This window comes from Puma concolor, chromosome B1, assembly GCF_028749965.1.
Source record: "Puma concolor isolate L17-30 chromosome B1, mPumCon1.1.hap2, whole genome shotgun sequence".
In the NCBI taxonomy this organism is placed as follows: Eukaryota; Metazoa; Chordata; class Mammalia; order Carnivora; family Felidae; genus Puma; species Puma concolor.
Window position 1 is genome coordinate 202,618,934 of NC_141670.1, and position 27,420 is coordinate 202,646,353.

Here is a 27,420-nt window from a genome sequence, read left to right on the forward strand (position 1 = left end):
GCCAACTTACTTTCTCCTTCTCAGAACCTTGTTCTTCCTTTCTGCGGAAGAGGAGCGGGGGACTGGATCTCGAAGGACCCTCTGGAGTCTCACGGGCTATGCTGGCCAACCCCAACCAAATCGCACAACCTCTCCGACCCTCCGGGGTGATGGAGTGGGGGAGGGGCCTTCGGGAGCCCTCTCAAGCCTGGGGGCAGCGGCTCCACGCCCAACTGCCCCGAGGGCCCCGCCCCCCCCGCCCCCCCACCCCACCCCCCCCGGTCCGGTCCGCGCGCGCCCCGAGGGTACCTGGCCATTGTCCCGGCCGAGCGGCAGGTCGCGGGGCGCGGGGCATCGGATACGCAGCGCGGGTGGTCGCTCTTCGCGCTCGCCCGGCGAGCTGACTGCCGAGCCCGAGAGCTCGCTCACGTCGCTGGCCGTGTCCTCGCTGCCGCCGGGCCCCGGCAGGCCGACGGCGTCGGGCCGGCCGGCGCTGCGAGGCGTGCGCGCCGAGCCGCGGCGGCCCACGCTGTACGCGTCGAAGTCGATGGTCTTGTTCTCGTAGGCGCCCTCCACCGCGGCGAACATGCCGCCGTACTTCTGGCGCGGGGTCTGCGCCGCGCTGCCCGGCCGCGCCAGGTACACGGGCAGGTCGTCCTCCGTGTTCCACGCGCGCCGCCGGTCCGCCATGCCGGTCCAAGGCCGGCCGCCCGCCCGCGCTCCCGCCCGCCCGCGGCCCTGGCCACCGCCGTGCGCCGCGCTCCGCGCTCGCTGCGGGCCCGCGGCGGCCCAGGCGCGACTGCGGCCCGGGGAGGGGCGGGGCGGGGCGCGCGGCGGGGCGGGGCCGGGGCGGGGCCGGGGCGGGGCCTCCGGGCGGCTGCAGGCGAGCGCGGCGGCCGGCTACAAAGGACCGGGGGGCGGGGCCCGCGGCGGGGGCGGGGAGGGACAGTGACGCGCCGGAGCCGCAGCGCCGAGGGCGGGCCGCCGAACCGCAGTGCCCTCGCCACACCCCCACTCCCCGCCCCCAGGCCGAGCGCAGGGCGCGAGGAGAGCGAGGGGTGGGAGCCTCGAGTATGCACACACACACACACACACACACTCGCGTGCGGGCACACACACGCTCTTCAGGCACACACAGGTTCGCACTAGCACACCAGACAATTACGCCATACAACACGTGAGAGATGCACAAATCCGCTAGCGCACACACCACAGTCCATTCCACTCAGCTCCCCAGACACACTTTTGCACACACGTACAAGCTTGTACATATTCCGAGCCAATTACACACATCCTCGCCGTAAATTCTCCTAGTCACCCAACACCGCCAACCCAGCAGCAGTACGCCGAAATTAACTGCGCAACCTGAGAAGCACTCACACGTTGGACCCAGCATTCATTCGCTCCTCGCTATTCTGAGTGCCCGCTGGTGCCTGGCACGTGTTTGGTGCTGGGGACAGTGCTGTGGACAAAACACACCAAGTCCTGCCCTCTGGGAGCGGACGTTCTAAGGAGGGAGGAAGCAAACACACATAACGTACCAGGAGGTGCTAAGTGCTGGGAAAGATGATACGGCAAGACGAGAGGGCCATGCGACGGCCCCATTCGCTCAGGCAGACAAGAGAACCACGTTCCTGCACGGGAACGAATGACACACACATACACGTTGCTCACTCCTACAACACCCACTCCACACAGACATTGTCACACACTCATACCCAAGGCAAACTCACAAGGTGACTCCACACAAATGCACTCATAAACCGGGTCAGGACGCCCACACAGAAATCCACACCAGAAATAAGGAAAGTTGGAAGCTTAAATAGGAACCCTCCGGAGAAAGACACACAGAGAGATAGATGAACACGTACATACACACATTCTCCTGTCAGTCACCCAGACAGATACATATTCGCCACTCTAGGGTCACCTCCCACGACCCCTTGTACAGCCTATCCTTAATGTGCCAGGAGCTTGCAAGAGAGGGTCCCAGGCTTCCTCTGACTTGGGCCACGTGGGAGGCATGGGGTCTTGGGGGTCATTCATCTGCGTCTCCCCTCAATCCTTCTTCGAGGCCAGGCTCCATGTGCCTCCCCTAGACACTGTCCCTCATTTTTCCATGATTATTATCAGGCAGAAGGGCCTGAGAGTCTCTCGGGGGACCTGGCGATCCCAGCTGCTCTTTCTGGACGGATGGGAGCACCAGCTGCCGACCCTCTGCAGGCGAGTCCCGACAAGCGGCATCTGGGGCTGGGTGGGGACCGCAGCAGGGGGCAAGAGTGCTTGGCCTCACACCCCAGGTCCTCCCTGTTCTGGGAGCTGTCCCTTCAGCACCAGGTCTGGCCAGTTCTGGAGTCCCAGACAGTCGGACTCACATTCTCATTCTTGTGACTGTCAGAACCCATGGACTGATCACTCCAGGGCTACTGGCTTCATAGTAGCTGACACCTCCCCACATTTGCTGGCTTGTAACCCTGTAACAAATTGCCCACTTGGAAGATGAGGAAACAGGAGAGGAGTAGTGAAGCAGATGTCTAGTGCCTCGGATCGTACTGCTACTCAGCCAGGTCTGGAGCTCAGTGGCCATGTAGCAAGTCCCTTTTCCATGCGGGGGACATAACAATGAGTATTTATAAAGCCCTTGCCTTCAGGAAGCAGATATGACTTCAGTGCAGGGAGTACTGACCATAAAAAGCATAAGAACAGAGAATACCAACCCCCCCCCCCTTCTATCCACCCCATCCTCCATGCTGCCCTCCTCACTCCTTTGTCCCTGAGTACCCTGGACAGATTTCTGTCACAAATAATCCTCTTGAGGTCTGGGGGACTCTAGGCTTCATTGCTAGTGTTTTCAGTAAAAACTTCCAACTGTCCTGGGAAACACTATTCCCAGTATATCCCAGGCAAGGAAATCTCATATTGAAGCCCACCTAGAAGCTTCTCCTAAAGCTTCACAAATATTCATAGCCACTAAACCCGTAGAAATACCAGAGGATCCAAGAATATGAGTTAGACTGAACTTTTGAGGTCAATCTTCCATGATTGTGCCTGCTCTCAACATTTTGAGAAGGCAGTCTCTCCTTGCTTAAATACCCCTCGTGCCAGAGATCCCACTGCTTTCCAAGAAAACACTTCCTGCCATAGGAAAGGGCGAGGCAGCTGTCAAGACTAGGAGGCAGTGGGACAAGGAAGAAGGAGGGGAAGTCACCTTTTCCAGAAGCAAGAAAGGAAAACAATAGCTCCCCTTTACAGAGAGTTTACCACATGCCAAGGACCATTGTGGGCACTTTACATATAGTCATTGTTTTAAGCTTCACAGCAATCTTTGATGTAAGTAGCCTCATTTTACAGATAAGAAAACTAAGGCTCAGAGAGATAAGTGACTTGGCTGGGGTCACAGCTGGTAAATGATGCTGCTTAGGACTTAAACACAGTAGTCTGGTCCCAAAATCTGCATCTTAATGAGTACTCTTTACCCTCCCCCAAGAAGTGTGGCTGGAGTAGTCCCTTTAGGAGAGGGGAGATAAAGGAATAAGCCTTGGCGGGGAGGCAGGGGCACCTGGGTGGCTCATTTGGTTAAACACGTGACTCTTGATTTCAGCTCAGGTCGTGATCTCACAGTTTGTGAGATCGAGCCCCGAGATGGGCTCAGCGCCAACAGCGTGTAGCCTGCTTGGGATTCTCTCTCATTCCCTTTCCCTCTCACTCTCTCTCTCTCTCTCTCTCTCTGCTCCTCCCCTGCTCACACACAATAAACATTAAGGAACAACAACAAAAGAACAGGCCTGGGATAGTCCAGATTTGGGGGTTAGAATCTTGTCCTCCATACAACCTGGGGCAAAAAATCATTCATCCTGCATCCAACATGCATTTGGGCACCCACTGTATGTTACTTTATGTTACTCCTCAGGACTCCTCTGTGCTCCTACAGACAAGGTGGGGGGTTTGACTTTTATGGAGTGTCTACCATGTATACATAAGGGTCCGTGCACTCACCGTTCATCTCTACACACTACACTCTGCTTTACACGGCACTGGCTCTCTCCCCAGCCCTATGTGGCAGACAATACCATCTCGATTTTCAAGCTGGAGCACTGAGGGGTACACACCTTACCCTCGAAACTCCAGTTAACTGCCAGGAGGTGATCACGCCGGGGTTTGGCTCAGCTTTGTCTGAGTGCTTCCTACAATGTCCCCTCATTCAAAGGTAGTAACCCAAGCGTAGCAAAGAAAGGGAGGCCAGAAACCAAGCTGGGGATGTAAGTTAAGAAATGCACCCACCAGTCTGCAGGGAAGCCAAGAGAATGGTATCTGACGGAGGCCGGCAGAAAAAAACCCAGGAAACCTGAGCACACTGCATTCGGGCCAGAGGATGGTCGTGACCTTCCCCATCCTGTTCTCTGACTGCTCTCAGTCCTCCAGGAAAGGAGTGATCACAAGTGAATGAAACTGTGGCATTGGGGGGAAGGATAAGCAAGGAGCTCATCCTGTCAGCCCATGAGGGCTTCCGGGGTGATGGCAGAAAACAGGAAGGGTCACGTCATCACATGGCCATAGGGAGAGAACAGGAGAGGCCACTCAGTTCCAATGCATATTCTCCATCAGGGCCCCTCTTGCGCAAACAAACACACAAAAAGATGTTTTTTAAAAGTGTCAGTTGTAGGGGCGCCTGGGTGCCTCAGTTGGTTAAGCGTCCGACTTCGGCTCAGGTCATGATCTCGCGGTCCGTGAGTTTGAGCCCCGAGTCAGGCTCTGTGCTGACAGCTCGGAGCCTGGAACCTGCTTCGGATTCTGTGTCTCCCTCTCTCTCTGCCCCTCCCCACTCTCTCTCTCTCTCTCTCTCTGTCTCTAAAAAATAAGTAAACATCAAAAAAAAATTTTTAAGTATCAGTTGTAAAAAGAATGATTTCCCAAAAAAAAATGAGGGAAAGGGAAATGTAGTTTATTGTTAGGTATGAATTTGTGAGGCCAGTAATGGATTATTTCAGTCACTTTGTGTAGGTTCAGAGAAGTTAAGCAAGCTGCCTAAAGTTGTGTGGCCACCGAGTGGCAGAGATACAGTTCAAGTTCAGGCCTGTTTGATTCTAATATGTCTGCTTTTTTCCCCCACTACCTCCAAATCAGTTCATAACGGATTATGGTAGGCAGAATAATATCCCCCTCCCAAAGATCCCCATCTCCTAATCCCTAGAGTCTGTGTAGATGTTATCTTGCATGGCAAAAGGGAATTTGCAGATGTGGTTACGTTTGGGATCTTGGGAAAGGGAGATTATCCTGGATTATCCAGTTTGGCCTAAGGTAATCCGAGCATCCTTATAAGCAAGAGAGGAAGGCAGGATGATCAGAGTCAGAGAAGAAGACATGATGACAGAAGCATGTGTCAGAGTCAGAGAGAGATATGCTGTTGCCTTTCAAGATGGAGGAAGAGAGCATAAGCCAAAGACCGAAGGCAGCTTCTAGGAGCTGGAAACGGCAAGGAAGCAAATTCTCCCCAGAGCTTCCCAAAGGAACGCAGCCCTGCAGAGATCTTGATTTTAGCCCTGTGAGACCCAATGCAGACTTCTAATCTCCAGAGCTGTAAGATACATGTATTGTTTGGAGCCCCTACGTTCGTGGTAACTTGTTACAGCAACAGCAAACTAATACAGCCATATAAAGGGCCATAAAGGAAGTCACTTCATTATTTGTGCAAAGTGGATGTGACTTCTAAGAAGGACACCATTCCCCACCAAAAATCAGGACTCTTGGATTCATTGCCTTTTTGTATTGTGTCAAGGTCTACAACTCTTTGTAACAAACCATCAGTAAGTTAGACATTCAAAAGGGAAAAAAAAAACCTTTAATTGTGAAAAAGCATACATTTTAATGTACAAAATTACACAAATTATACATTTAACTAACATAGAAAAATACATCTTGGTAACAAGAGAAAATGCCAGCCTGGTTTACACAAGATTGAGCAATCATTACAAATCTTGAAAACCCAGAAGGGAGTTTTGAGCCTGATTCACAACTGATCGGGAATCCAATGAGTGTCTCCAGGGACTGAGCGCTCTGTTCATTTGCTGAAGGCAGGAGCTGGGGGACAACCACTTCTCCTGGACCCAAGGGAGGTTCCTGCTGAAAAGCATCCAGAAGGAAAGGGGTTCTGCTCCTTTTGCCAGACCACTCCCATGCGAATCCACACTTCTAACTGAGGGGAGGGCCAGAACTCTGCCAAAATTCTGACCCTCGTGTTTATGAATGGCCATATATAATATAAAATTCCTTTAATGCTCAAGCAGTAGCAAGGTGTAGAATCACTGTACATTTGGGACCCAGTGGGAAAGTCTGCAATTTCCAAACTATTGTCTGTGCTTCACAGCTTTCACACGATATCCTCCCAGGAGTCACCCTGGAAGACTGAAGAGAACAGGGACATTCTGCCAAGATGAATTCTCAAGCCGTGTTCATCATCTTTGCCAATGACACCCAGGTCCCTTCCTTGCCTCCTCATCAAAAGCGGATTGTGCAAACCTGAACAATCTGAGTTGGAAGACCAACGGAGTCACACAACTCAGCTTCGTGACACACGCCCAGCCATGGCACTGAAATGCATCAGAGCATTTTCCAAGGGGTGAGGAAAGGTTCCCAACATCTGCAGAGCGCCAACATATGCAGGTGCTTTAGAAAACGTGTGCTATCTCATCAAGGCTCACACCTTCCCTGACGTTTCCATGGAGGACGTTGAGATTGAGAGAGGTAAGCACACCATCCAAACTTGCACAACCAGTTGGTGGCAGAGGACAGTCCAAACCCAGTGTATCTGGCCCATAACTCCTTCTATGATCTCCATTCGAGTCAGACCTTGTCTTCACCCTCATTGAAAAAGTCTCAGTTAATAGTTATACTGTGACTGCATAGATATTTATTCCCCCATCACTTTTGACGTCATATCCATTAACATGGTATTACATTACTTTACCTTAGAAAAGAATATATTGATACAGAGTTGATATCAAGCTTTCCGCCATTTTTAACAATCTCATTCATTTGTCTTCCCCTCCCCTTATTCCACCATCATATAAATGCAGCATCAATCCACCTGTGGACATAGCCTGATGATACTTTTCAAAGACAAAAAAAAAAAAAAATGGTGTTGGAGCAAATCTTCCTTTGATTTGTACCAGTTCTCCCATTAGTCTTTCCATGACTCCATGTAATACATTTGTGCCATGGATGCAAAAGTCAGATTGGGATGAGAGCTGTGCTTTCTCAAACCAGAGTAGGATTTAGGGAAGATCCAATGGGATAAAGAAAGCCAATCCTTCCATCCTAAGCCTACCAGCTTCTTAAAAACAAGTTTTGGTCCAAGGCACACACTATCTTTTTTTTAGAAATTCTTCTAAAACAGGGAAGAGGACTAAATACATGAACAAGTCCCAGGGGTCTTCCTTGTCCAACTCCTTAAGGCATCAAGAATTCCCAAAGAATTTATTTCAAGGCCAGATAGGACACAGTTGGCCACTGGCACAAATGCTGAACAGAAATCAGCTTCTATTTGGTTGCAAAACTGATAAAGCTATAGATAGCGGTGGATTTGGAGTATCTATTTCCGGAAGATTTTAGGATGCATTCGGCCGTACACAAGCGGTTCATTCTTGATGTCTACTGCATCACCCAGTTGTTATTCGAACTCCCATGTAAGCGTGCTGTGATCAGCCACCAAAAGGAGTTCAGCGTCAGGTTCTGCCACCGTAGAAATGAATGCTATGGTGTCATGCATTTCGTTTTCCTAAGGATCATTAGCTGCTTAAAAGGGCCTCTAAAGGTGAAGTTGCAAAGCTGACTCATGGTCAAAAACATTCCAAAGATGAGAAGGTTCCTCCTATCAACTCTGAGTACACATTTCTTTCCTAGCAAGGAGCAAAAATAAATGAGTCTAACACAGAAGAAATCCCCAGTGGCATCTTGGAATTTAATTAACACAGGAGATGGCAGAACTGAAAGGGACAATTTGATGCTTTTCCCCCTGGCTGCCCGTTGGAATCACTGGGGGCCTTTTTAAAGATCCCCGCTTGGGGCCCACCCAAGATAGGCTGGTTTCAAGGCCTGGAAAGGGGCATGTGTGTTGGGTTTTTAAAAAGCTCTGCATGGGGCGCCTGGGTGGCGCAGTCGGTTAAGCGTCCGACTTCAGCCAGGTCACGATCTCGCGGTCCGTGAGTTCGAGCCCCGCGTCAGGCTCTGGGCTGATGGCTCGGAGCTTGGAGACTGTTTCCGATGCTGTATCTCCCTCTCTCTCTGCCCCTCCCCCGTTCATGCTCTGTTTCTCTCTGTCCCAAAAATAAAATAAAAAACGTTGAAAAAAAAATTAAAAAAAAAAATAAAAAGCTCTGCAGGTGAGTCCAACACGAAATCACAGTAAGGAATTATCACTACCTAGGGCAATCTTTATGGCCTACCAATGGCCTAGAGAGGGGGTTTGGCAAAGCTCAGTTGGCAGACCTCCCTGCTCCCAGCCCAGAGCCCTTTCCACGGCAAGGCCCTATCTACATAGAGAAAGAAAGGTTGAGTCTCTAAAATACGTCACACGTGTCTAGCACCCTATTCTCAGAAGTAGATAGTGCTCAACAAAGTTTCACATTCCGGTCCTGGAATTTCACCCTGGATTAAACAAGAGTTGTGAATCTCTTAAAAGCAGCTTGCCAGCCTGAAGGTAAAAAAAGAAAAAAACAAAACAGAGACAAAACACCTTCTCAAGTTGATAAAATTTATGCAATAAATTGCTGAGTAACACAAAGAGAAGAAAGGGAACTCATCTTTTAAAGGGTTTGGCTTCCCCGTCCTCTGTGATGAGGGGTCACTAACTCACACAGTCATCTCATTGCAAAGCAGATCATAAACTTTGGATAGGCTCTGCTACCTGATTTCCACACCGGGAAACTAGGGTAGGGAAGGCTATGGAGAGATGAACTTAAACCACAATCATCTCAGCCTGGCCAAGAAGCAGGTGAGTTTCCATGACATTTTGGGATTCAGGGCTTCCGCAGGGAGAAACCGGGCATAGATTCTATACTAAAGGAAAGATTCCTTGACCCGATGCATGTTGCTAAGTGATGCCATGCAGACTGTAACCCATTAGAAAGTGAACTGCATCAGGCCCAGATCTAGAATTCCAAAGCAGAAAAGCACAGTTGGAGAAGTCTCTATAAAGACATCAGAACCAGATTCAGTCACATCTGCAATCAGATGACTGTGTGACCCTGGGTTGGTCACTTAACCCCTCGGGGCTCCGCTTTCCTTACCTCCCCTGTTAAATGGGGAAAGGCGGGGGTATTTATAACAAGTTAAGTCGCCAGTTCCAACAATGGATGCTTCCGGGTCTATCTTAATTACCGTGCCTCTGGTCTGCTCGGGAAGGGGGGTGGCATGGCCTTTCTGAACACACAGGTGGCAGTGGAGTCTACCTTGGTCCACAGAGCCATCAGACCACACTGCCTCTGTGTGTTTCCACCGCTGCCACACCTCCGGGGAAACTATTTTAAGAACACTGCCTGGCAGTTTGTGGGGAAACGTTGCCATGCCAACTCCCTGGCTGTTGCTAATCATAATTTATGAATGCATAGTACAACCATCTGACAAGCAAGCTTCTCTTCCTTAGCTTAGGGACCTTTTCCAATCGTCATGACACAGACCACCTTGTTTGTGACAGCACACAGTAGGTGCACAGCAGACACGTATTGAATTAATGAAATGAAGAAAGCATATGCACAACACTGAGGTCTGCAAAGTGCTTTTTCTGGTCACATTTCCATCTCACTCAAAGCCCAAAGGTAGACAGGCAGGGCTCTGCCAGGGTCCACACCGGGCCTGGGATGGACTGCTCCCCTCAGGGGTGCCTCACGGGTCCCAAAGAGGCTCAGAGACTTCCCTCGGGGAATCTGGAATGGACCGAGTCAATGAAGCAACACAAATGGACAGAAAGACCAGGGGTGGGTGATCAGGGACCCAGGACAAGGGTGACATCTGGGGTTGCCACAGGAGCCACAGGATCCACAGGGTACAGCTTGGAGGCAGCCCCCATCCAGCAACAGAGATGAGCCTTGAAGGTGAGGCCAAGGTCCCGCATAAAGTCAGCTCAGAAGAGGCACTTAATGAGCATGTATCCACCAACTGACCCATTGGCTGATATAATTCGACCCCAAAGAGCAGGGGATTGGTATGTTTTGTTTTCTCCTGTTACCCCAGGTAGGCCCATCATTGGTGCCTGGCATTTAGTGGTGCTCAATAAATGCGTGCTGGTTGAATGAATGAATGAATCCCATTGAGCAACAAACCTTAACCCCAAGAACAGGAGAGCCCTGAGGCACTCCAGTGGGGGCTGAGAACCATATTTTCCCTCTCCTTCTCCTTCTTCTTTAATACTCATCTGGAAAACACGCCATCTTTTTAAACTCAGAGGCTGACTTCTGCTTGGGAAAGGGAGGAGGGGAACTACGTTTGTTGTTGAGCATCTAGTATGCACCAGGCACCTGATGTTTCTCGTCTCCCCTGGTGCTGGCAAAGACAGTGATTGTGTGCCCTCCAACAGGGGACAGTCTACAGCTCAGGGAGGCTGCTGACAGGCCCTGGCGGATAAAAGGTGGAGGGTGGGCTTTGAAATCAGGCTGATGGAATCTGCAGCCAGGCTGTGCCCACAACATCAGGACGTCAGGTGTCTTCCTGGATTGCGATCTCTGCCAAGGGGCATCTGGAGCCCTCCAACAGAGACCTCTCTTGTTACCAAGTAACATGTGGGATGCACCTGCTGTGTGCCAGGCGCTCTGCTGGATGCTTTACCGTCCCTGTCTCAGTCCTCAGGACACTCCTGTGGAGAGGCATGGTCCCTTTTCCAATTTTGCAGAGGGGGAAATGGACCCTCAAATTCTAGGCTTCCAGACTTGGACTGTGCTGTTAGTAATGCCATGTTCCAGTCACCACACAGCTTCTTCTTCTATCTTGACAATAATTCCATGAATCTGCTGGAGAAGGTATCTTTTCTTCCAAAGGAGGAAACTTAGGCTCAGAAAGGTGAAGGTCACTGAAGCAGGCAAGAAGCAGAGCTGGAACCAGAACCTAGTCCAGGCCTTTCCCAGGTGACAGCAGTCACTCACCATCCCACCTGTCACACCACGGGCCCAGGTCCCTGTGCCTCTCGGGGTCACTGTATCTTCAGCCATCTGATCAGAGGGTTGGGCAGACCGGGCAAGGTAGGTGGTCAGCAGAAGAGACCCTGGGAGGGTGTGGTTGCCTGAAGCCCTCCCAAGGCTGAGTGTGCCTGTCGCTGGGAAAGGAGTGTGCTGGCCTCATTCATCTGAGCATGGCCATGAACATAGAAACATTGAATTGCCAGTTCCACTGTCTTCCGAGAGAAGCCAGAAATTCGTATTTCTATGAGAAATCTTCTGGTTTTTCAATGGGGTTACTATTGGTTACCCCAACAGTAACAAATACAAGGCAGGTATTTGTACTTCTGTGTTCACAGCACATTATTCACAAGAGGCAGAGGACGGAAACAACTCAAGTGTCGGTCGACAGGTAGACGGTACACAGGATGTGACCTGTCCATCCACTGGAATATCATTTAGCCTCAAAAAGGAAGGAAGTTCTAACACCTGCAACAATGTGGATTAGGAGCCTAGAGGCCATTATGGCTAGTGAAATAGTCCCCAAAGGACAACTCTGGTAGGACTCCACTTACATGAAGTTTCCAGAGCAATCATACCTGTCAAGATGGAAAGCACAATGGGTGTTTCCAGGGGCTGAGGCAGGGGAGAAGAGGGGGCTAGCGTTTAATGGGGACAGAGTTTCAGTTCGGGAAGATGGAAATGTTCTGGAAATGGATGGTGGTGATGGTTGCCCAACATGTGAATGTCCTAAACTGGGCATTTAAAAAGGGTTAAGATGGTACATTTTATGTTTACGCACTCTACTGCTGTTTTTTGAACAAACCTAAGCCAAATGGGATGTGTTTGTGAGCCAGATCTGACCCAAGGGCTGTTCGTGTGCCCGCTACAGACTAAGAGCTCTCTGAGATCTGCCCCGTGGGTCGTGGGGCCTGCCTGTCACTTACCCCTCGCTGAGCCAGCCCAGGCTCTGCTGAGGCCAAGGACTTTGGGGCAGATCCTGACCTGTCTCCTTACTGTCAATCTCTGCCAGTAGCAGCAGGGTGGGAAAGAATTCGGCTCATGGAGGTAGTACCACATTGCAACCTGCTTTTCATTCTGCCTTCCTGGGGGATGCTTAGGCTTCAGTGTCCCTGTTACGCCTTCGGCTGCCCAAGGAAGAGGGTGTCACAGACCTGTAATTTGCAGGGAGGTATTTTCAGAGGCAGCAAACCCCTCAGTCTGCACAGTGGCTGGGCCATAATGCTCTTTAATGAGCTTTGAGTGCTTTAAGAATTTTGAAGTGCTGTGGTTATCTGGGGGACAATCTGTGGACACAGTTGCATGAAGTGACATATGGTTAGACTAGAAGAACTCTCTACTTACTCAGGAAGCAAGAAGACTGGGTACAGGAGCTTCCAGCCGGCCAGAGCTCACCGCACAGTAGGGACCCAGCAAGTGTTTGCTGCAGCGGGAAGAGTGTCCTCTCTGGGGGAGGACACATGCAGGGAGGGGCCACAGACTCATCCGCTGCCGGACTGCGAAGGTTACTGGAGGGCATGTGGCTGCACCCATTTTGTAGATCAGGAACTGAGGCTTCAAAGTCACCAGCCAGTTAGAGGCAGAGCTGGGTCTCTGGGTTCCTCAGTGGAGTCCTTTCCCCCTAGACTACGGGTGCTTGGCTTTTGAGGGTTCCAGTTTCATTTGAGAATCTAATGAAACCCATGGCCCCTCTTCCCAGGGAAGTGCTCACATGTGTACAATTTTTCGCCCAGGTTAGAACCTTCACCTTAGCTCAGGCTTCCGCAGGAGCTCTATAATATCAAGATGACCACTGAGACCGCAAAAACGATAATCCTGCCATGGTACCGCATCGCCCACCTTGGGTGGCAGCTACAGAGAACTGTGAGTGTAATGAGTAGCTGTGGCAGGGTGTGGTCAGTCACATGAGTGAGAGAATCACATTTACAAACAGCCACGATCCCTGACGTGTGGGAAGCATCGTACGGGATGCAGAACACTCTTGTAGCCATGAGCTCATTTGGCTGTCAGAACAAAACTGTCAAGTAGGTGTTTAAACCCTCAGACAGGTAAAGAAGTGGACGTGCGAAGTAATTTGGGCAAGGTGGCACAGCTTAGGAGGGGCAAAGCCAGCCAAGACGTTGGGACTCCAGACCCAAGCTTCTTCCCACCACCCCGTGCCAATACATACAGCTTCTGATAGTCAACAGCCATCCTTTGGTCCCCTGGTTGGTATTATACAGAAGAGAGATATTCCCATGAATGACTTAGAATAGGAAGACAGTCCTCTGGCTTGTAACTCAGGTCCCTGGAAGGAACCACAAATCCTGGGGCCACTGCTGCTCTGTTAGTCAGTCGGGAGGGATATAAATATTCCTCAGTGGGATGTGCGTGCCTCTGTGCTGTCTTCTTTCCTGCAACAACAAAAGTAGGGAGATGAGCTTTTAAAGGGGACATACCAGCCAGCATGGCACCCCCATGATGCCATCTGAAAGCACCAGCCTTTGAAGATGCTGGGAGGCCCATTTTTATCTCTAAATGTGGTGGGCTTAGGGGCGCCTGGGTGGCTCAGCTGGTTGAGCGTCTGACTTTGGCTCAGCTCATGATCTCATGGTTCATGGGTTCCAGCCCCGCATCGGGTTCTGTGCTGACAGCTTGGAGCCTGGACCCTGCTTCGGATTCTGTGTCTCTCTCTTTCTTTGCCCCTCCCCGGCTCGTGTTCTGTCTCTCTCTGTCTCTCAAAAATAAATAAAAAACTGAAAAAAAATTTTTAATGTGGTGGCCTTCAATCATGATATCTGGACACAATTCACCAGCTGCTCTCTCAGGAAAAGAATCTTAGCTTGGAATTAATAGACAGCGGCCTCTTTATTTGGAGTGGTTTTCAATTTTGAAATAATATGGAATAAATGCTCACATGTATTTGTGCAGAGAGGGTTTCTAGCTTTCATGAGACTCTCAAAGGGGCCAATGGCCAATAGAAGGTTAAGAACTGGTCCAAAGGAAGAGACAGATTGAGGTTCTCAAGGATGTCTTCATTTCATCTGCTCAAGACTGGGTACCTGCTATATGGCAGGCTTAGTGCTAGGCGCTGAGGTTACAGGGCTTGCCCTTGTGAGTCTCCAGTGTGGTTGAGGAGACAGAGGGTAATCTAGGAATCACAAAAGGGCAGAAGTGAAGAAGGAAGGCAGAATGAGACAACCATAGGGAACCAGGAGATGACAATCACTGTGGGGAGAAGAGGAGAGTGGGGGGGGGACTCATCAGGCAGAGAAGGGTGAAGCCTATGCAAAAGTCCTATGGAGAGAGAGAGGGAGCACAAGAAGCTGGTGTGGAGAGAGCAGAGAGTGGAGGGGAAGCACGGCGAGATGTGAGGCTGGGAGGGTCTGCAGTGGAGCAGATGCTGGGATGCAGGGAAGTTGGGGAGCTCCAGTGCAGGGCTGAGATATGGTAAGGGGTCAATTAATAACAGATAAAAGGAAGGAAGGAAATCAAGGAAGCAGAGGAGAGAGCCTACCTGGAGACAGAGATAATTGAATGGAGTCTTAAGTTTTCTGGGCAGAGGAAACAGCTGGGGCAGAAGCCTAGAGGTCCAAAAGAACACAGCTCAGCAAGGCACATCGGCTTGCGAAGAGGAGCCTTCATTGCCCAGACAGAGGGTGGTCCAGGAAACAAAGGGGGCTGACAGTCAGTAAATGCATTTGGGCAGCCTGACAGTTTGCAGAAGGGGATCCCAGAAACAGCAAAGCCATATCAGAGAGCAGCTCCCTTTGGAGTGCCACAACTGCCCATAACTGACTTCACTGGGGTGGGCTTTGCAGTAATGCCCAGGGTCTCCAGAAATGGATAATGGTGGGTCATGCATGGTCCACAACCACACCCATGATATGGATGTTGGTGAGGATGCCAACCATAGCATCTCCTGTGTGCCCTAGTATTGGAGTAAATAAAGTCAGATCACACTTACTTAGGTTATCTGTTATCTGTTTGTGTAGGTGTTTTCTTTGCTTTTTTATTTTATTTTATTATGTTTATTTTTGAGAGAGAGAGAGAGAGAGACAGACAAAGTGTGAGCAGAGGAGGGGCAGAAAGAGAGGGAGACACAGAATCCAAAGCAGGCTCCAGGCTGTGAGCTGTCAGCACAGAGCCTGACATGGGGCTCAAACTCACAAACCGTGAGATCATGACCTGAGCCAAAGTCGGGTGCTTAACTGACTGAGCCACCCAGGTACCCTGTGTAGATGTTTTCTAAGTCTGTTTTTCAAAATGCATTTTCATATATCTTATAAGGTGCTTTAAATCTTTTCACTTGAAGTAAATAAGACAAAAATAATTTCAATTCCAGTCTTCAAAGCTTATAGGATCATTGGTACCCAAACTTCACTATGCATCAGAATCCCCTAGAGAACTTTACAGGAATTCAGATTCCTGGGCTCAACCCCAGACTTAGGGAGTTGGTATCGAGGAGGCAATCTCAGAAATCTGTTTTCGGTGAATTTCATGCTTATGAATCAAGCTGGGTGATTTTCATGCATTATGTTCATGCATCAGGTACCAGGCATTTGGGCACTGATGCACTGCATGATGCTTATGTATGAATCTTTCAGAGCAAAGTCCTCTTTATTGGAATAAGGAGAGTGACACCAAACATAAGAAATCATCATCTGTTGGGGCACCTGGGTGGCTCAATCGGTTAAGCGTCCAACTCTTGATTTCGGCTCAGGTCATGATCTCACTGTTCATGAGATCGAGACCCACTCTGTCCGTGTGGAACCTGCTTGGAATTCTCTATCTCCCGCTCTCTCTGCCCCGCCCCACCAAATAAATAAATAAGTTTTAAAAAAGAAATAATCATCTCTTGCCTACGTCATGCATGAGGTTGGTGCCCAAATCCTTGCACTGATCTTGCATTCATCAAGAAATTAACATAACAACTCCTCTACCATTAATAAACACTATAGGGTCAACTCCACACCTCCAACACCATGTGGGTCACTCATAGATGATACTTCCTGATAAAGTTACATGCAAAAAATTATTACAATACAAAGATACACAACTCATGAGAGATAGCCAGCAGATACAATAAATAGGAGAAATCGCTCTGGGGGATTACATGTAACAGGGACTCTAAAAAGGACTTTAAAACAAGAATGATTACAACATTCACAACTACATTCTATAGATATAAAATAGAGTAACTGATAGAAGACCTCAATGGGCAGGTTAAACAGTAGACTAGACACTGATGAAGAAAGACCTTGTGAACTGGAAGACAGATCTGCAGAAATCACCCAGGATTCAGCACAGAGAGGGGAAGGGGCAGAGGAGGTTACTCTAGACTTACAGGTTATAAATTGCTTTTCTGAGGAGGTGATATTTGAGTTGAGACTGAAATAACAAGGAGCATCCAGCCATGAAAAGAAATTTGAGTCAAGAGCCCTAGGCAGAAGGGGCAGGCAGGCAAAAAGATCAAGATGGGAACAAACTTGGCAGGACCCGGTTGGCATGTTTGAAGACGAGAGAACAGGTCACTGTGGGTCCAATATGTGAGAAGACACCAGGGGAGGAGGAGAGTGTGATCCTGTGAATCCTTGTAGAGTCAGTGAGTGGACTTAGCTCAGAAAGTGGTGGTTAGCAGGAGGCAAGTGTCAGCCAAGAGTAAAGAACTTCTTAACAATGAGAACTAATCATCACTCCCTCCTTCCCTCCCTCACTCTTTCATTCATTAAATCATTCACTCACTCACTCACTCATTCACTCCCTCATTCATTCTCTCACTCATTCACTCTTTCATCCATTCACTCAACTCACTTATTAACTCATTCACTCACTCACTCAATTCACTCTCTCATTTACTCCCTCATTCACTCCTTAACTCACTCACTGACTCATTCACTCATTAATTCATTAGCTCATCCGCTCACTCATTCATGCACTCACTAACTCATTCATGCATGCATTCTTTCATTCACTCATTCACTAAGTCATTCACTCACTCGTTCATTTATTCATTCATTCACTCATTTACTCATTATCAAGTACCTACTATATACCAGACATATAAGAGGAAATTGAGAATATTGAAGAGGACTCCTGCATTTGGAGGAAAATTTAGCCAGTGGACTGTAAGGTCCCTTCCCACCATGTAACTTGATGTTTCTATATAGCCATGGCAGGTGTTCACAAGCCTCAGAGAGCTGGAGAGATCTAAGCTCCAGCCTCCCTTCCTGGACCAACTGGGGAAGCAAATGCATGAGCAGATAACAGCAGAGATCCCAGGCAGGGAGATAACCACATGATGGGGAGGGGGGAAGCCCTTGGGTATCAGAAAATGAGGGCAAAAATGGGGACACTAGTCCATGCCCTACTTAGTTTCAGACCTTTGTGAAGATAAGATCTCCTCTATGAGAGAAGGTGATCTGACAGGAGGGGCCCACACAGATGTGACTCTCCTTGACACCATTCACCTAACCCCCAAGGTCAGGCAGCCTTCAGTGGGGATGTATACAGGAGATGAGAAGGTCATACTTGGGGACCGTTTCATCACCGCCCTTTCTCTCACTCTGATGTATTAATCAAAGCAGTGCCGACCTGACCTACTTCATAGATTAAAAATGCCCAGAAAGTAAAGAACTGGTGTTCTCTGCTCAGATTCCTCTCTCTCTCTGATTCCTCTGTGTCCTCTGCACTGTCATAGTTCCAGCCAGCCCACCACCATATACTACCTGGACCACCAAGGCAGCATCCTAACCAGGCTCCCTGCTTCCAGGTGGAGCCCCGCCCCTATCCACGCTCCACACAACAGCCAGAATGACTAGAAAGCTGAGTGTATCACTCCATCCCTTCCACTCCCTGGCTTTCTCTGCCCTTAGGATAAAGCCAAGTTCCTTAGACAGACTTCTGGGGACCTGCAACATCTAGCCCCGCCCACATCTCTTATCTCTTCACTTGAGATTCAAGCCCTTCCACTTCCTGCAGTGGCCACATGAACTCCTTGCACACTGAGCATGCTCGCTGTGGTCACACAGCAGCGCTAGGTGTCTAAGGTTGGAATGAGTGAGTGAGTGCTTGGTGGCACGTGCTCCTGGCACTGAGGGGCACATTCAGTGGGGTTCCCTCCACTTTCATTATCTTCTTGGTGTTTGGGGTTAGGACTTTCTTTCCATCAGCACTTTATCAGGAGCGGTTCCTGAGCCAGAAATGGTTTCCCTTTTCATGTGTCCCTCGTCTGAACGTGCAGTCTAGCTCACTCGGTAAAGCAGATGCCCAGCTCCCTGCATGCTGAACACTGGACTGAGCACTCAGGATTTGCACAAACACAAGGTTTGTGCTGTCAGGAACTCGCGCGACGGGACTGAAGGACCAGCAGCCTCCACGGGGCGATCGAGACCCTGGGGAGGAGAACTTGGGTAAACGGGGGGCAAGGAGGGTTATGTGGGAGCTCCTGCCCCGAGGGGGACCTAGTGCTCCAGGTGGGAGGATCAGCAGAGACAAAACCTGATAATCCAAGAATTACAGGGACAGCAGTCCTGGACCACACCTCTCATGTGTCAGCCAGTGTCCTGAGCCCTTGACAGGTATTGCCACACTGAATCCTCACGACCCCCCATGATGTGTGTTTTCATTTTCCTTGTTCACAGAGGAGGACACTCGTTGAGGCTTAGCAAGAAATTTCCCCAAGGTCCCACAGCCAGTAAGTGGTGCAGCTGGGATTTTAAAGGAGACCCCATCAGACTCCAAGGCCCACAGAAAAACACGCATGGAAAGGGCCCCAAGCAGAGGAGAAACAGCTTTTGAAACGGGGGGGTGGGGTGCAGACAAAGGACAGATGAAGCCTAAATCAACTTAATGTGATTCTCATTGAATGCAACCCAGTTCCAACATATTTCCTCAGGGAATAATCGGCATTTTCTTGCAGGTAAAGGGAATCAAATGCAAAATTCATCGTGTGTGTGTGTGTGTGTGTGTGTGTGTGTGTGTCAAACAAAAGCCTTCAAAATTTAAGAATCTATTCCGTTGGCTCCATCTGGCCGCTAATTTTTATGTTTTAAATGATGTCTGTTTGTGATCCACATTATGCTATAAACAGGTTCGGTGTGAATCACGGTGTTTTAATTAGAATATTAGTTATTCCGAAGAAGCTATCTAAAATAAGTCCTCCCATAATTAGTTGAGAAAACCGATCCCCAGAGACAAAGTGGCCCCACGGTAATCACCCAGCTTGATAATGGCTGAGCTTGGAATCACTCCCCAGTCCTCCAACCAATGCCCTCTCCGCTTCACCCCTGCCAGCTTCTTCCCGCGCTGGGCAAAAAGCTGTTTTGGTGTTCGGGTGAAATGGGGATGAGCTCCCTGCTCTCAAGCGGCTCACATTTTTGGGAGGGCCACTCCTTCATGAACTCCAAAGTGGGACCATGTCCCCATTCCCGTAACAGATGTTTCACCAGAGCTGATGGGTTTCTTCTCACCCTATGCCTCCTTTTTAAAAAAATTTTTTTTTACCATTTATTTATTTTTGAGAGAGACAGAGACAGAGCACAAGTGGGGCAGGGGCAGAGAGAGAGAGAGAGACAATCCAAAGCAGGTTCCAGGCTCCGAGCTGTCAGCACAGAGCCTGACGCGGGGCTCAAACTCACGGACCACGAGATCACGACCTGAGCCAAAGTCGAATGCTTAGCACACTGAGCCACACCTGGGCACCCCTCCCTCTATGCCTTCTGAACATGTGGGGTTTTCTGGCCCTTCTCAAATCCAGAACCGTCCCCCTCCTCAAGCATCTGGGATGGATTTTGCTCAAACTCTTCTTGGATGCATCCTCTTATGGGCAGCTCACCACCTATGCCAGGGAAACTTGCTTCACTGGGCAGCTCTGACTGGTGGGAAACTCCATTCTGTGTTTTCCCAACACCACCAAGCAACTCTCCGTGTCTCAGAGGACACTATCCAGGTGTCCAAAATTTAACTTGACTGTGGCACCATCTCCCGGAGACAGTGTCAGACCCCACAGGGTAAGGGCTCAGTCCCACAAGACTGTCCCCCCTTAGGATGCCAACCCCAAGTCCCTCCAGCTGTCACCTGTGTTTCTGGCTGGCTGCTTATAAATTGGAGGTTCTTATGATCCCTTCCTCGGGTTCCATTAACTTCCTAGAGGGGCTCACGGAACTCAGAGAAATGTTTACATAAGTTCACCTGTTTGTCATAAAGAGTATTGTAAAGGCTGGAGATGAAGAGTGAGGCATAGACTGAGGTCCAGAAGCATCCTGAACACCGGAGCTGCTGTCCCCATGGAGTTGGGGCTGTGTGACCTTCCCAGCAGGTGGATGCATTCTGGTTCGCCAACCTGGAAGCTCTCTGACCCCCATCCTCCGGGGGTTTACGGAGGCTCTATTTCATAGGCACGATGGGTTAAATCATTGGCCGCTGGCAGTTCAGCTGAATCTCCAACCCTCTCCCCTGGCCAGAAGCCCTGGGGAGGGACTGAATGTTCCAACTTTTAATCACCGGGTGGTTTCCCCTGACAGCAAGCATCCGCCCTCAGGTGACCCAGGGGCTTCCCGAAAGTCGCCAGCATAACATAACATACCCAATACATCTTTATCGCTCACAACACTTAGAAAATTCCAAGAGTTTGAGGAGCTACATGCCGGAATGGTGGAGTGAGATACTCCTTATTGTAAATCACGATATTACAGAAACTCATCCATGAATGGAGTTAAAATGACACTTGCTAGAAGTGAATGAAGCCACTGAAGGAGTGTTCCATGCACATTTCAAGCCAGCACGGGGTCCGCTCACAGAGACTGGCCTCTCTTCAGACATGCGGAGCCTGTGCTGTCTCGCGTTTCCTGGGAGTGAAGGATGGCCCAGCTCTGCCGGCTTCACCCGCCAGAGGGGCCTGCCCCAGGGTGTCTGCTACACCCCAGAAGAGGGGAGGCAACTTGCTGCTCTCAGGCCCTGGCAGGCGCGGAGAAGGGCGACCACAGTGCTGAGCTGGTAAATGGTAATAAAAACCGGGACTCAGGGGGGAAAAAAAAAGCCCTGATTCTTTTAGCGTCTGCCAATTGCTGGGGTGTAAATACTTCAGCCGTGGCTGGTCTCAAGCTGCAAGTGGGGCGTCACTGAAGAGTTGGTAAGAGGTGCTCGTGATCAGCTCTCGTGTGCCAGAAGGAGCCACTCCATCACACCAGTGTGTGTGCATATGTGTGTGTGTGTGCGTGTGCGTGCATGTGCTTGGGAAGACTGGATGCACGCACGAATGAGAGAGGGATTCCAATGTTGTGAAGGTAATGGGAGAGAAGTAGAGTGAGCAGAACGTGTTTCTAACTGCCGTGGATACAACTTTACAAGTAGACCAGGCCAAGCTCAGCGCAAAAAGCATTTTCAGCAGCTTCTTCAAACTGCTTTCAGAGTCATGCCTCTGTCTTTTTATAAAGAGGAATGACCGCGAAAGGCACGGCCTCATAGCTCCCTACCTGTGCGGCTCGGGGCACGTTACTGAGTCTCTCTGTTTCCTCGCCGGCAACGGGGGTGGGGGGCGGTGATGACACCCGCCTCACAGTGCTGCTGGGAAGAGGGCAGCAGTCAGAGGCCTCAGCAAATGGGAGAGCCGGCACCCGGGCCTTGGCAAATCATGGAGACGCCAGACTACCGCTCCTTGAGGGTGGCCATGTCCCCAGCGCCCGGTGAAACACCTGCAGCGTCCCACACGTGCCATGGTTATTTTTTTTCTGCTTTAAAATATTTATTCATTTTCAGATTCTATGTCTCCCTCTCTCTCTCTCTCTGTCCCTCCCCAACTCGCGCGTGCTCTCTCTCTCTCTCTCTCTCTCTCAAAAAAAAATAAATAAACATTAAAAAAAAATAAAATCTTTATTTTTCGAGAGAGGAGGAGGGGCATAAAGAGAGAGAGAGAGAGAGAGAGAGAGAGAGAGAATCCCAAGCAGACTCCAGGCTGTCTGTGCAGAGCTGACGTGGGGCTCGATCCCACAAACCACGAGATCGTGACCTGAGTGGAAATCAAGAGTAGGACGCTTAACTGACTGAGCCAACCAGGTGCCCCCCAATGGTTATTCTTGAAATGCATTTTGAGTAAGGGCAGTGGGGTCAGCGAGCTTAGTGGGTAATGTGGAAAGAGCACATACTAAGGAACAGGTGAGCCGCTGTTCAATTTCCATGAGCTTCCTCATCGCATGGCATGCAGAAAATACGGTTAAAGATAAAACACTTCCCTCCCCAAATGCCCTAATCTGTGTTTCAATATCAAGATTCATAGAAGCCATTTCCACTTTCACTGTTCGTAACGTTCTGGTCTAATTGACGGATGCGTTCATGAGTGGAGGCCCCTCTGAATCTCATTATGCCAGGGCTCCTGGGTGTATCGATCCTATTTAGAAATAAGGCAATAAATTGTCCACAGACGTAATGACCCAACCCACAGGCTGCCAAGGGAGAGAGTCCAGAAAGCAGAGCTTTCTCACACATTGTCTGTCTTTAACTTTTGTCACCAGTGTGGATTTCTGAATCGCTGATAAGTATCAATGGCTTTAAAAATGCTTGTTCCCTTTGAGACAGTCATTCCATTTCTGAGAATCATCCCGAGGAAATAGTCTTCTGTGAAGACTAAAATTTATACACGATGGTGATCACCATGTTATTACAGAAAAAAAAAAAAGAAGAAAGCCAGTCAAATGTTCAATAACAGGGGTCGAGAGAGTTTTGTGGCATATAAACCATGGATGGTGAAGTTTATGAAGACTGTGTTAGCAGGGGGAAAAGTCTACAAGATGAGGTGATAAAATTGTACACTGATTCCTACTATGAATATTGTGGGGAAACATACCCATCAGGATAAAAAGGGACATGTGCCAAAATGTTAACGGTGATTTGGTTTCTATGGTTTTTAATGGTTTATCCTATTATTATTATTACTTTATTATTTTTAAAAAATGCTTTTATTTTTGAAAGAGAGGAAGGGGCAGAGAGAGAGAGAGAGGCAAACAGAGGATCCAAAGGGGGCTCCGTGCTGACAGCAGAGAGCCCGATGCAGGGCTTGAACTCACAAACTGTGAGATCACGACCTGAGCTGAAATCATGAGTCATACACTTAACTGAACCACGCAGGTGCCCCTTTAATGTTTTCTTCTTAACTGCAATTACTTTTGGTAATTTGAATTTTTCAGTAGGTACGCAAGCATATGATGGCCTCTCTTACAAAGCTAGCAGATCTACAGGAAAGAACACATACAATGGTACTCCTCATTTCTCACTTGTTAGAAATACTTAGAGTCTAATGTCCTTTTCTCTAGTGTTAAAGTAATTTGTACTCTCTCTCCCTTGGATGTAACCTTGAGCTTGCTTTACATGGCTGAGTCAGTAACTCAGTATGGCCTGGGATTTTCCATGCACACAAAAATGCGGAGAAAAACCACCTTCCATCAGATCGAACATGGGAGATAAGTGCCACATCATGGTCTATTTTCCCACGAGGATGGATTCTCCTATATTTCTTGTGAGTATTAATCTAGTCTTACTTGTTTGTCTGGTCACTTTCTTTCCTTGGTCCAGTGAGCAGCTCAGAAAGGTGCTGAGTTATTCTAAATTCTTTTTTTTTAATTTTTTTAAATGTTTATTTATTATTGACAGACACAGAGAGAGAGAGACAGAGTGTGAGCAGGGGAGGGGCCGAGAGACGGGAGACACAGAATCTGAAGCAGGCTCCAGGCTCTGAGCCGTCAGCACGGAGCTCGACGTGGGGCTCGAACTCATGGACCGTGAGATCATGACCTGAGCCGAAGTCGGACGCTTAACCGACTGAGCCACCCGGGCGCCCCTATTCTAAATTCTACGCCTGCATATATTACCTCGAATTCACAGGATGAGCACTGCAAACACCTGTCACCGCCTTCCAGTCCAATCCCAGCCCAAACCTGTCTCCAAGTAATAGCCAGAGTGGTCTTTCTAGGATGTAAACGTAGTCCTGACATTCCTCCAGCAGGCTGAAGAGCCTTCCATGGCTCCCACCACCACATCAGGCCTTGACCGTGGACATGAGTTTCCCCCACGCAGCCCACATAGCCCAAGGTCCACTCATGCCCATCCTACCTTTCCCAGACACAGCATGTTCTTCAGACCCTTATCTGGGCTCAGGCTATGGAAAGACACCATTGCTGACCAGTCGACAGCTATTCCCAATCCCTTTCTCCCTTGTCACCTCCCACCCGAGAGGTTGGGAAGGTGAAAACTGGCTTTCAAGTAGAAATGGTCACGGGACACGTTTATGGGTGAATCTGGCCAATGTGATACAAAGCAAAGCTGGCTGGAGCCATCTGGGAAAGGTTTTCCTCTCCTTTTCCTCTTGGGACACAGATGTGAAGTCTGAAGCCACAGCAGCCCCCTTGTGACCTCAAGGCGATAATCACCAGGAATAAACACAAAGAAGCGGAAGCCAGTGGAGCTGAGCGATGGAGGACAGCCGGGCGGTTGATGGTCATCAGTGAAATGACAGACCAGCCTCGAGACTGATAAGTTAAGGTGAGGGGTTCTATCGCTAGTGGCTGCATATCTTGTACCGGACTCACTTCTTCCCTCATATTCCGCAACGCAGACAAAACGGGGAGCTCAGTGGCTGGAACATTCTAGAAGTTCCGTTTCCTCTTCTTCCTAAGCATTCTTTTTGGGACAAACCTACTCACCTGTTGGGAATACACTGTACCCAGAACCATATATTTGTGCCAGGTTGTCTGGCACATAATTTGGCATACCATCTGGAATGCAATTTGACTGCCCGTGACAGCAACCAAATTGAAGTGGCTTAGACAAAAATAAGACCGTATGGCAAGGAGATCTCCCATACCAGGAGGGAAGGCTGAACAGCCATCCCCAGGGGTAACTGGGCTCCACACACAGCTGGCACCAGTGACCCTTAAGCACTACAGGACGCTCTCACCACTTTTCTGTTTCTCCTTGGCTGATACTGGTTTCCTTCTTTTTTTTTTTTTTTTTTTTTTTTCAACGTTTTTATTTATTTTTGGGACAGAGAGAGACAGAGCATGAACAGGGGAGGGGCAGAGAGAGAGGGAGACACAGAATCGGAAACAGGCTCCAGGCTCTGAGCCATCAGCCCAGAGCCCGACGCGGGGCTGGAACTCCCGGACCGCGAGATCGTGACCTGGCTGAAGTCGGACTCTTAACCGACTGCGCCACCCAGGCGCCCCTGGTTTCCTTCTTATTCAGCACCGGCTCGATCCCTGTAACAGGGCACAGACACATTGACAGCTCCCAAAGTCACCGCGGGGTCCTAACCTGAAAGAATCTTCAGCAGTTTCAGAGCAGAAAAATCCTAGAAGAATTCCGATGGGCCGGCTTGGGTCAGGTGTCTAGCTGCGGGCCAATCAACGGCCAGGGGGCGGAGCAGAGCCAAGGGAGTTCAGCACCCCCCCCCCCCCCCCCCCGCAGGACAGGTGTAGGGAGGAGTCTGCCCAGCTGGACGCCCGCGCTCAGTTGGTCCCCCTCACTCCACCACCCACCCCTCCCTCCCCAGTACACACAACCAAGATGCCCCTAGAGCAGGGTGATGTGCCCAAGGCAAAAGCCATGACTCTGTGTGATCATGAAAACTGTCTTGGTTTGGGTGCCCCTAAAAGCAGAGCCTGAGGCTTCCGAGAAGCACACAGAAGACCGTTTTCTGCTTAGAGGGTGGGAGCCCATGCCTGAGGTGGGCACAAGGTAATTACTGTATTCATGCCCATGTTACAGATGAGGAAGCTGAGGCTCAGAGATGCCAAGTAACTTGTCCAAGGTCACCCAGGTGGAAAGTGGGCAAAACCAGCATTCAAGTCCAGATCCGCCTTGCTCCCACGTCCGGACTCCCGCAGCGCACCTCGCTGTCCCCAGAGTTTCGGCACAAAGGGACAGCTGGGCGAGAGCCAGTCCCTGAGAGCCTTTGAGAAGGTGGCCGCGTTCACACAGCCCCGACCAGCCAGCCTGAGATTGCAAAAGCTAGACATTTTTAACCTTTACCTAAAAAGTAAAAGAAAACAAGCAGGGAAGCGAACGGAAACATATCAGTGAACCTTCTTGAAAAAGAATAAAAGCACTGGGCCAGTCACGCAGGGAAGGTGGAGGGTTTCCGTTCCTTTATTTCTGTTGAAAGCTACAGCGCGTCGCCTCCCTGAGCTTTGAGGCTCACACCCAACCCCAGAAGGTGTCTCATTACCGAGCATTGCTGGTCTCTGTTTGCCCAGGTCATTCAGAGACACCCAGCCTATGACATCCGTAAATCACTGCAGACCAAGCAGGGGCCCAGGGCGAGGTGGCACAATCAGCTCAGGGTACAGTGAGATGTGGCCGGTCATCCATCAGAGGGCCCAGGGACCAGATGGACGCAAATAATGACTAAGAAGAATGGTTCCAGGGCCCAGAGCGAGAGGCACATAATGAAAGGGCAACGTTTGAAAAAACACAAACCGCACTGTCACTTCTGTCATCGTGAAGCTCCAAGAACCCCCCCCCCCGCCCCCCGCCGCAACTGAAATGCAAAACGCAAAAGCGAGGCTCCCTAGCGTGACTCCCTCTGACCTCGAGGGATGTCGAGCATCGGTAGCAGGAAGGGTGGCGGGCTCTGGGTGACAGCCCCTTCTCATGACTTGTGTGACAATTCCGATGAAGCAACGCGGGTGACACGTCAGTGGTGTGGCTCTCCTCCCTTTCCCCAGCCGTCACCGCCAGCCTCCCTTCCACCTGCATGCGACGGCTTTGCCATTTGGCCTTTTGCGCTCCCCAGCGACACTCACAGCACCCGGGGACTCCCTAATTGGCCCTTCCCTTCCTCACATCCACTGGTGGCCCTGCCGTCCACCTCCAAACAGCAGCCACAGTGAACAGACAGCAGGCAGTCCACACCCCGGCTTTGAAAATCTCCCGTGGCTTTCCCACTGCAGCTCCCGACGCAGATTTCCGCCCTGGCCCACGGGCCCGAATGGCCAGCTCACGTCCGCCTCCCTGGCCGCATCCCCCGACGCTCCCTCCCATGCTCGCTGCCCTCCCAGGACTCGCAGCCCTTCACCGTCCCCCGAGTGGCCAGGTCCTCTCCTGCCTCGGGGACCTGTACGTGCTCTTCCTTCTGCTGGAATGTTTGCCCCTCAACACTCAGAGACCTTCTACTCATCCTCCAGATCTTGGCTTGGCTGTCACTTCCTCTGGAGGTTTCCCCTACCAGATGCCCCCCCCCCCCCCCCGTTACAGACCCTCACTGTCCTCTTCTCGGCAATCACAATGACTGGAATTGCTGGATTTC

At 50.1% G+C, this 27,420-nt stretch overlaps 2 protein-coding genes across 4 annotated transcripts in view; both read right to left on the reverse strand.

Annotated features, from left to right (window-relative positions):
- The window catches only part of CRMP1 (collapsin response mediator protein 1), a 78,976-nt gene extending 78,284 nt beyond the window's left edge, over positions 1-692 (reverse strand). The window contains exon 1 of the mRNA XM_086705485.1: positions 289-692. Coding sequence (XP_086561611.1) covers positions 289-669 — 381 coding nt within the window. The 5' untranslated portion in view covers positions 670-692. The remainder of the gene's footprint in view (positions 1-288) is intronic.
- Positions 693-8,347: 7,655 nt separating this feature from the next.
- The window catches only part of CB1H4orf50 (chromosome B1 C4orf50 homolog), a 109,589-nt gene continuing 90,516 nt past the window's right edge, over positions 8,348-27,420 (reverse strand). For 2 of the 3 annotated variants that reach the window (XM_086705488.1, XM_086705489.1), the window contains one exon: positions 8,348-13,537. In XM_086705488.1, the coding sequence (XP_086561614.1) occupies positions 13,475-13,537 (63 nt within the window). In that variant the 3' untranslated portion in view covers positions 8,348-13,474. The remainder of the gene's footprint in view (positions 13,538-27,420) is intronic. The other variant, XM_086705487.1, reaches the window with a different exon arrangement.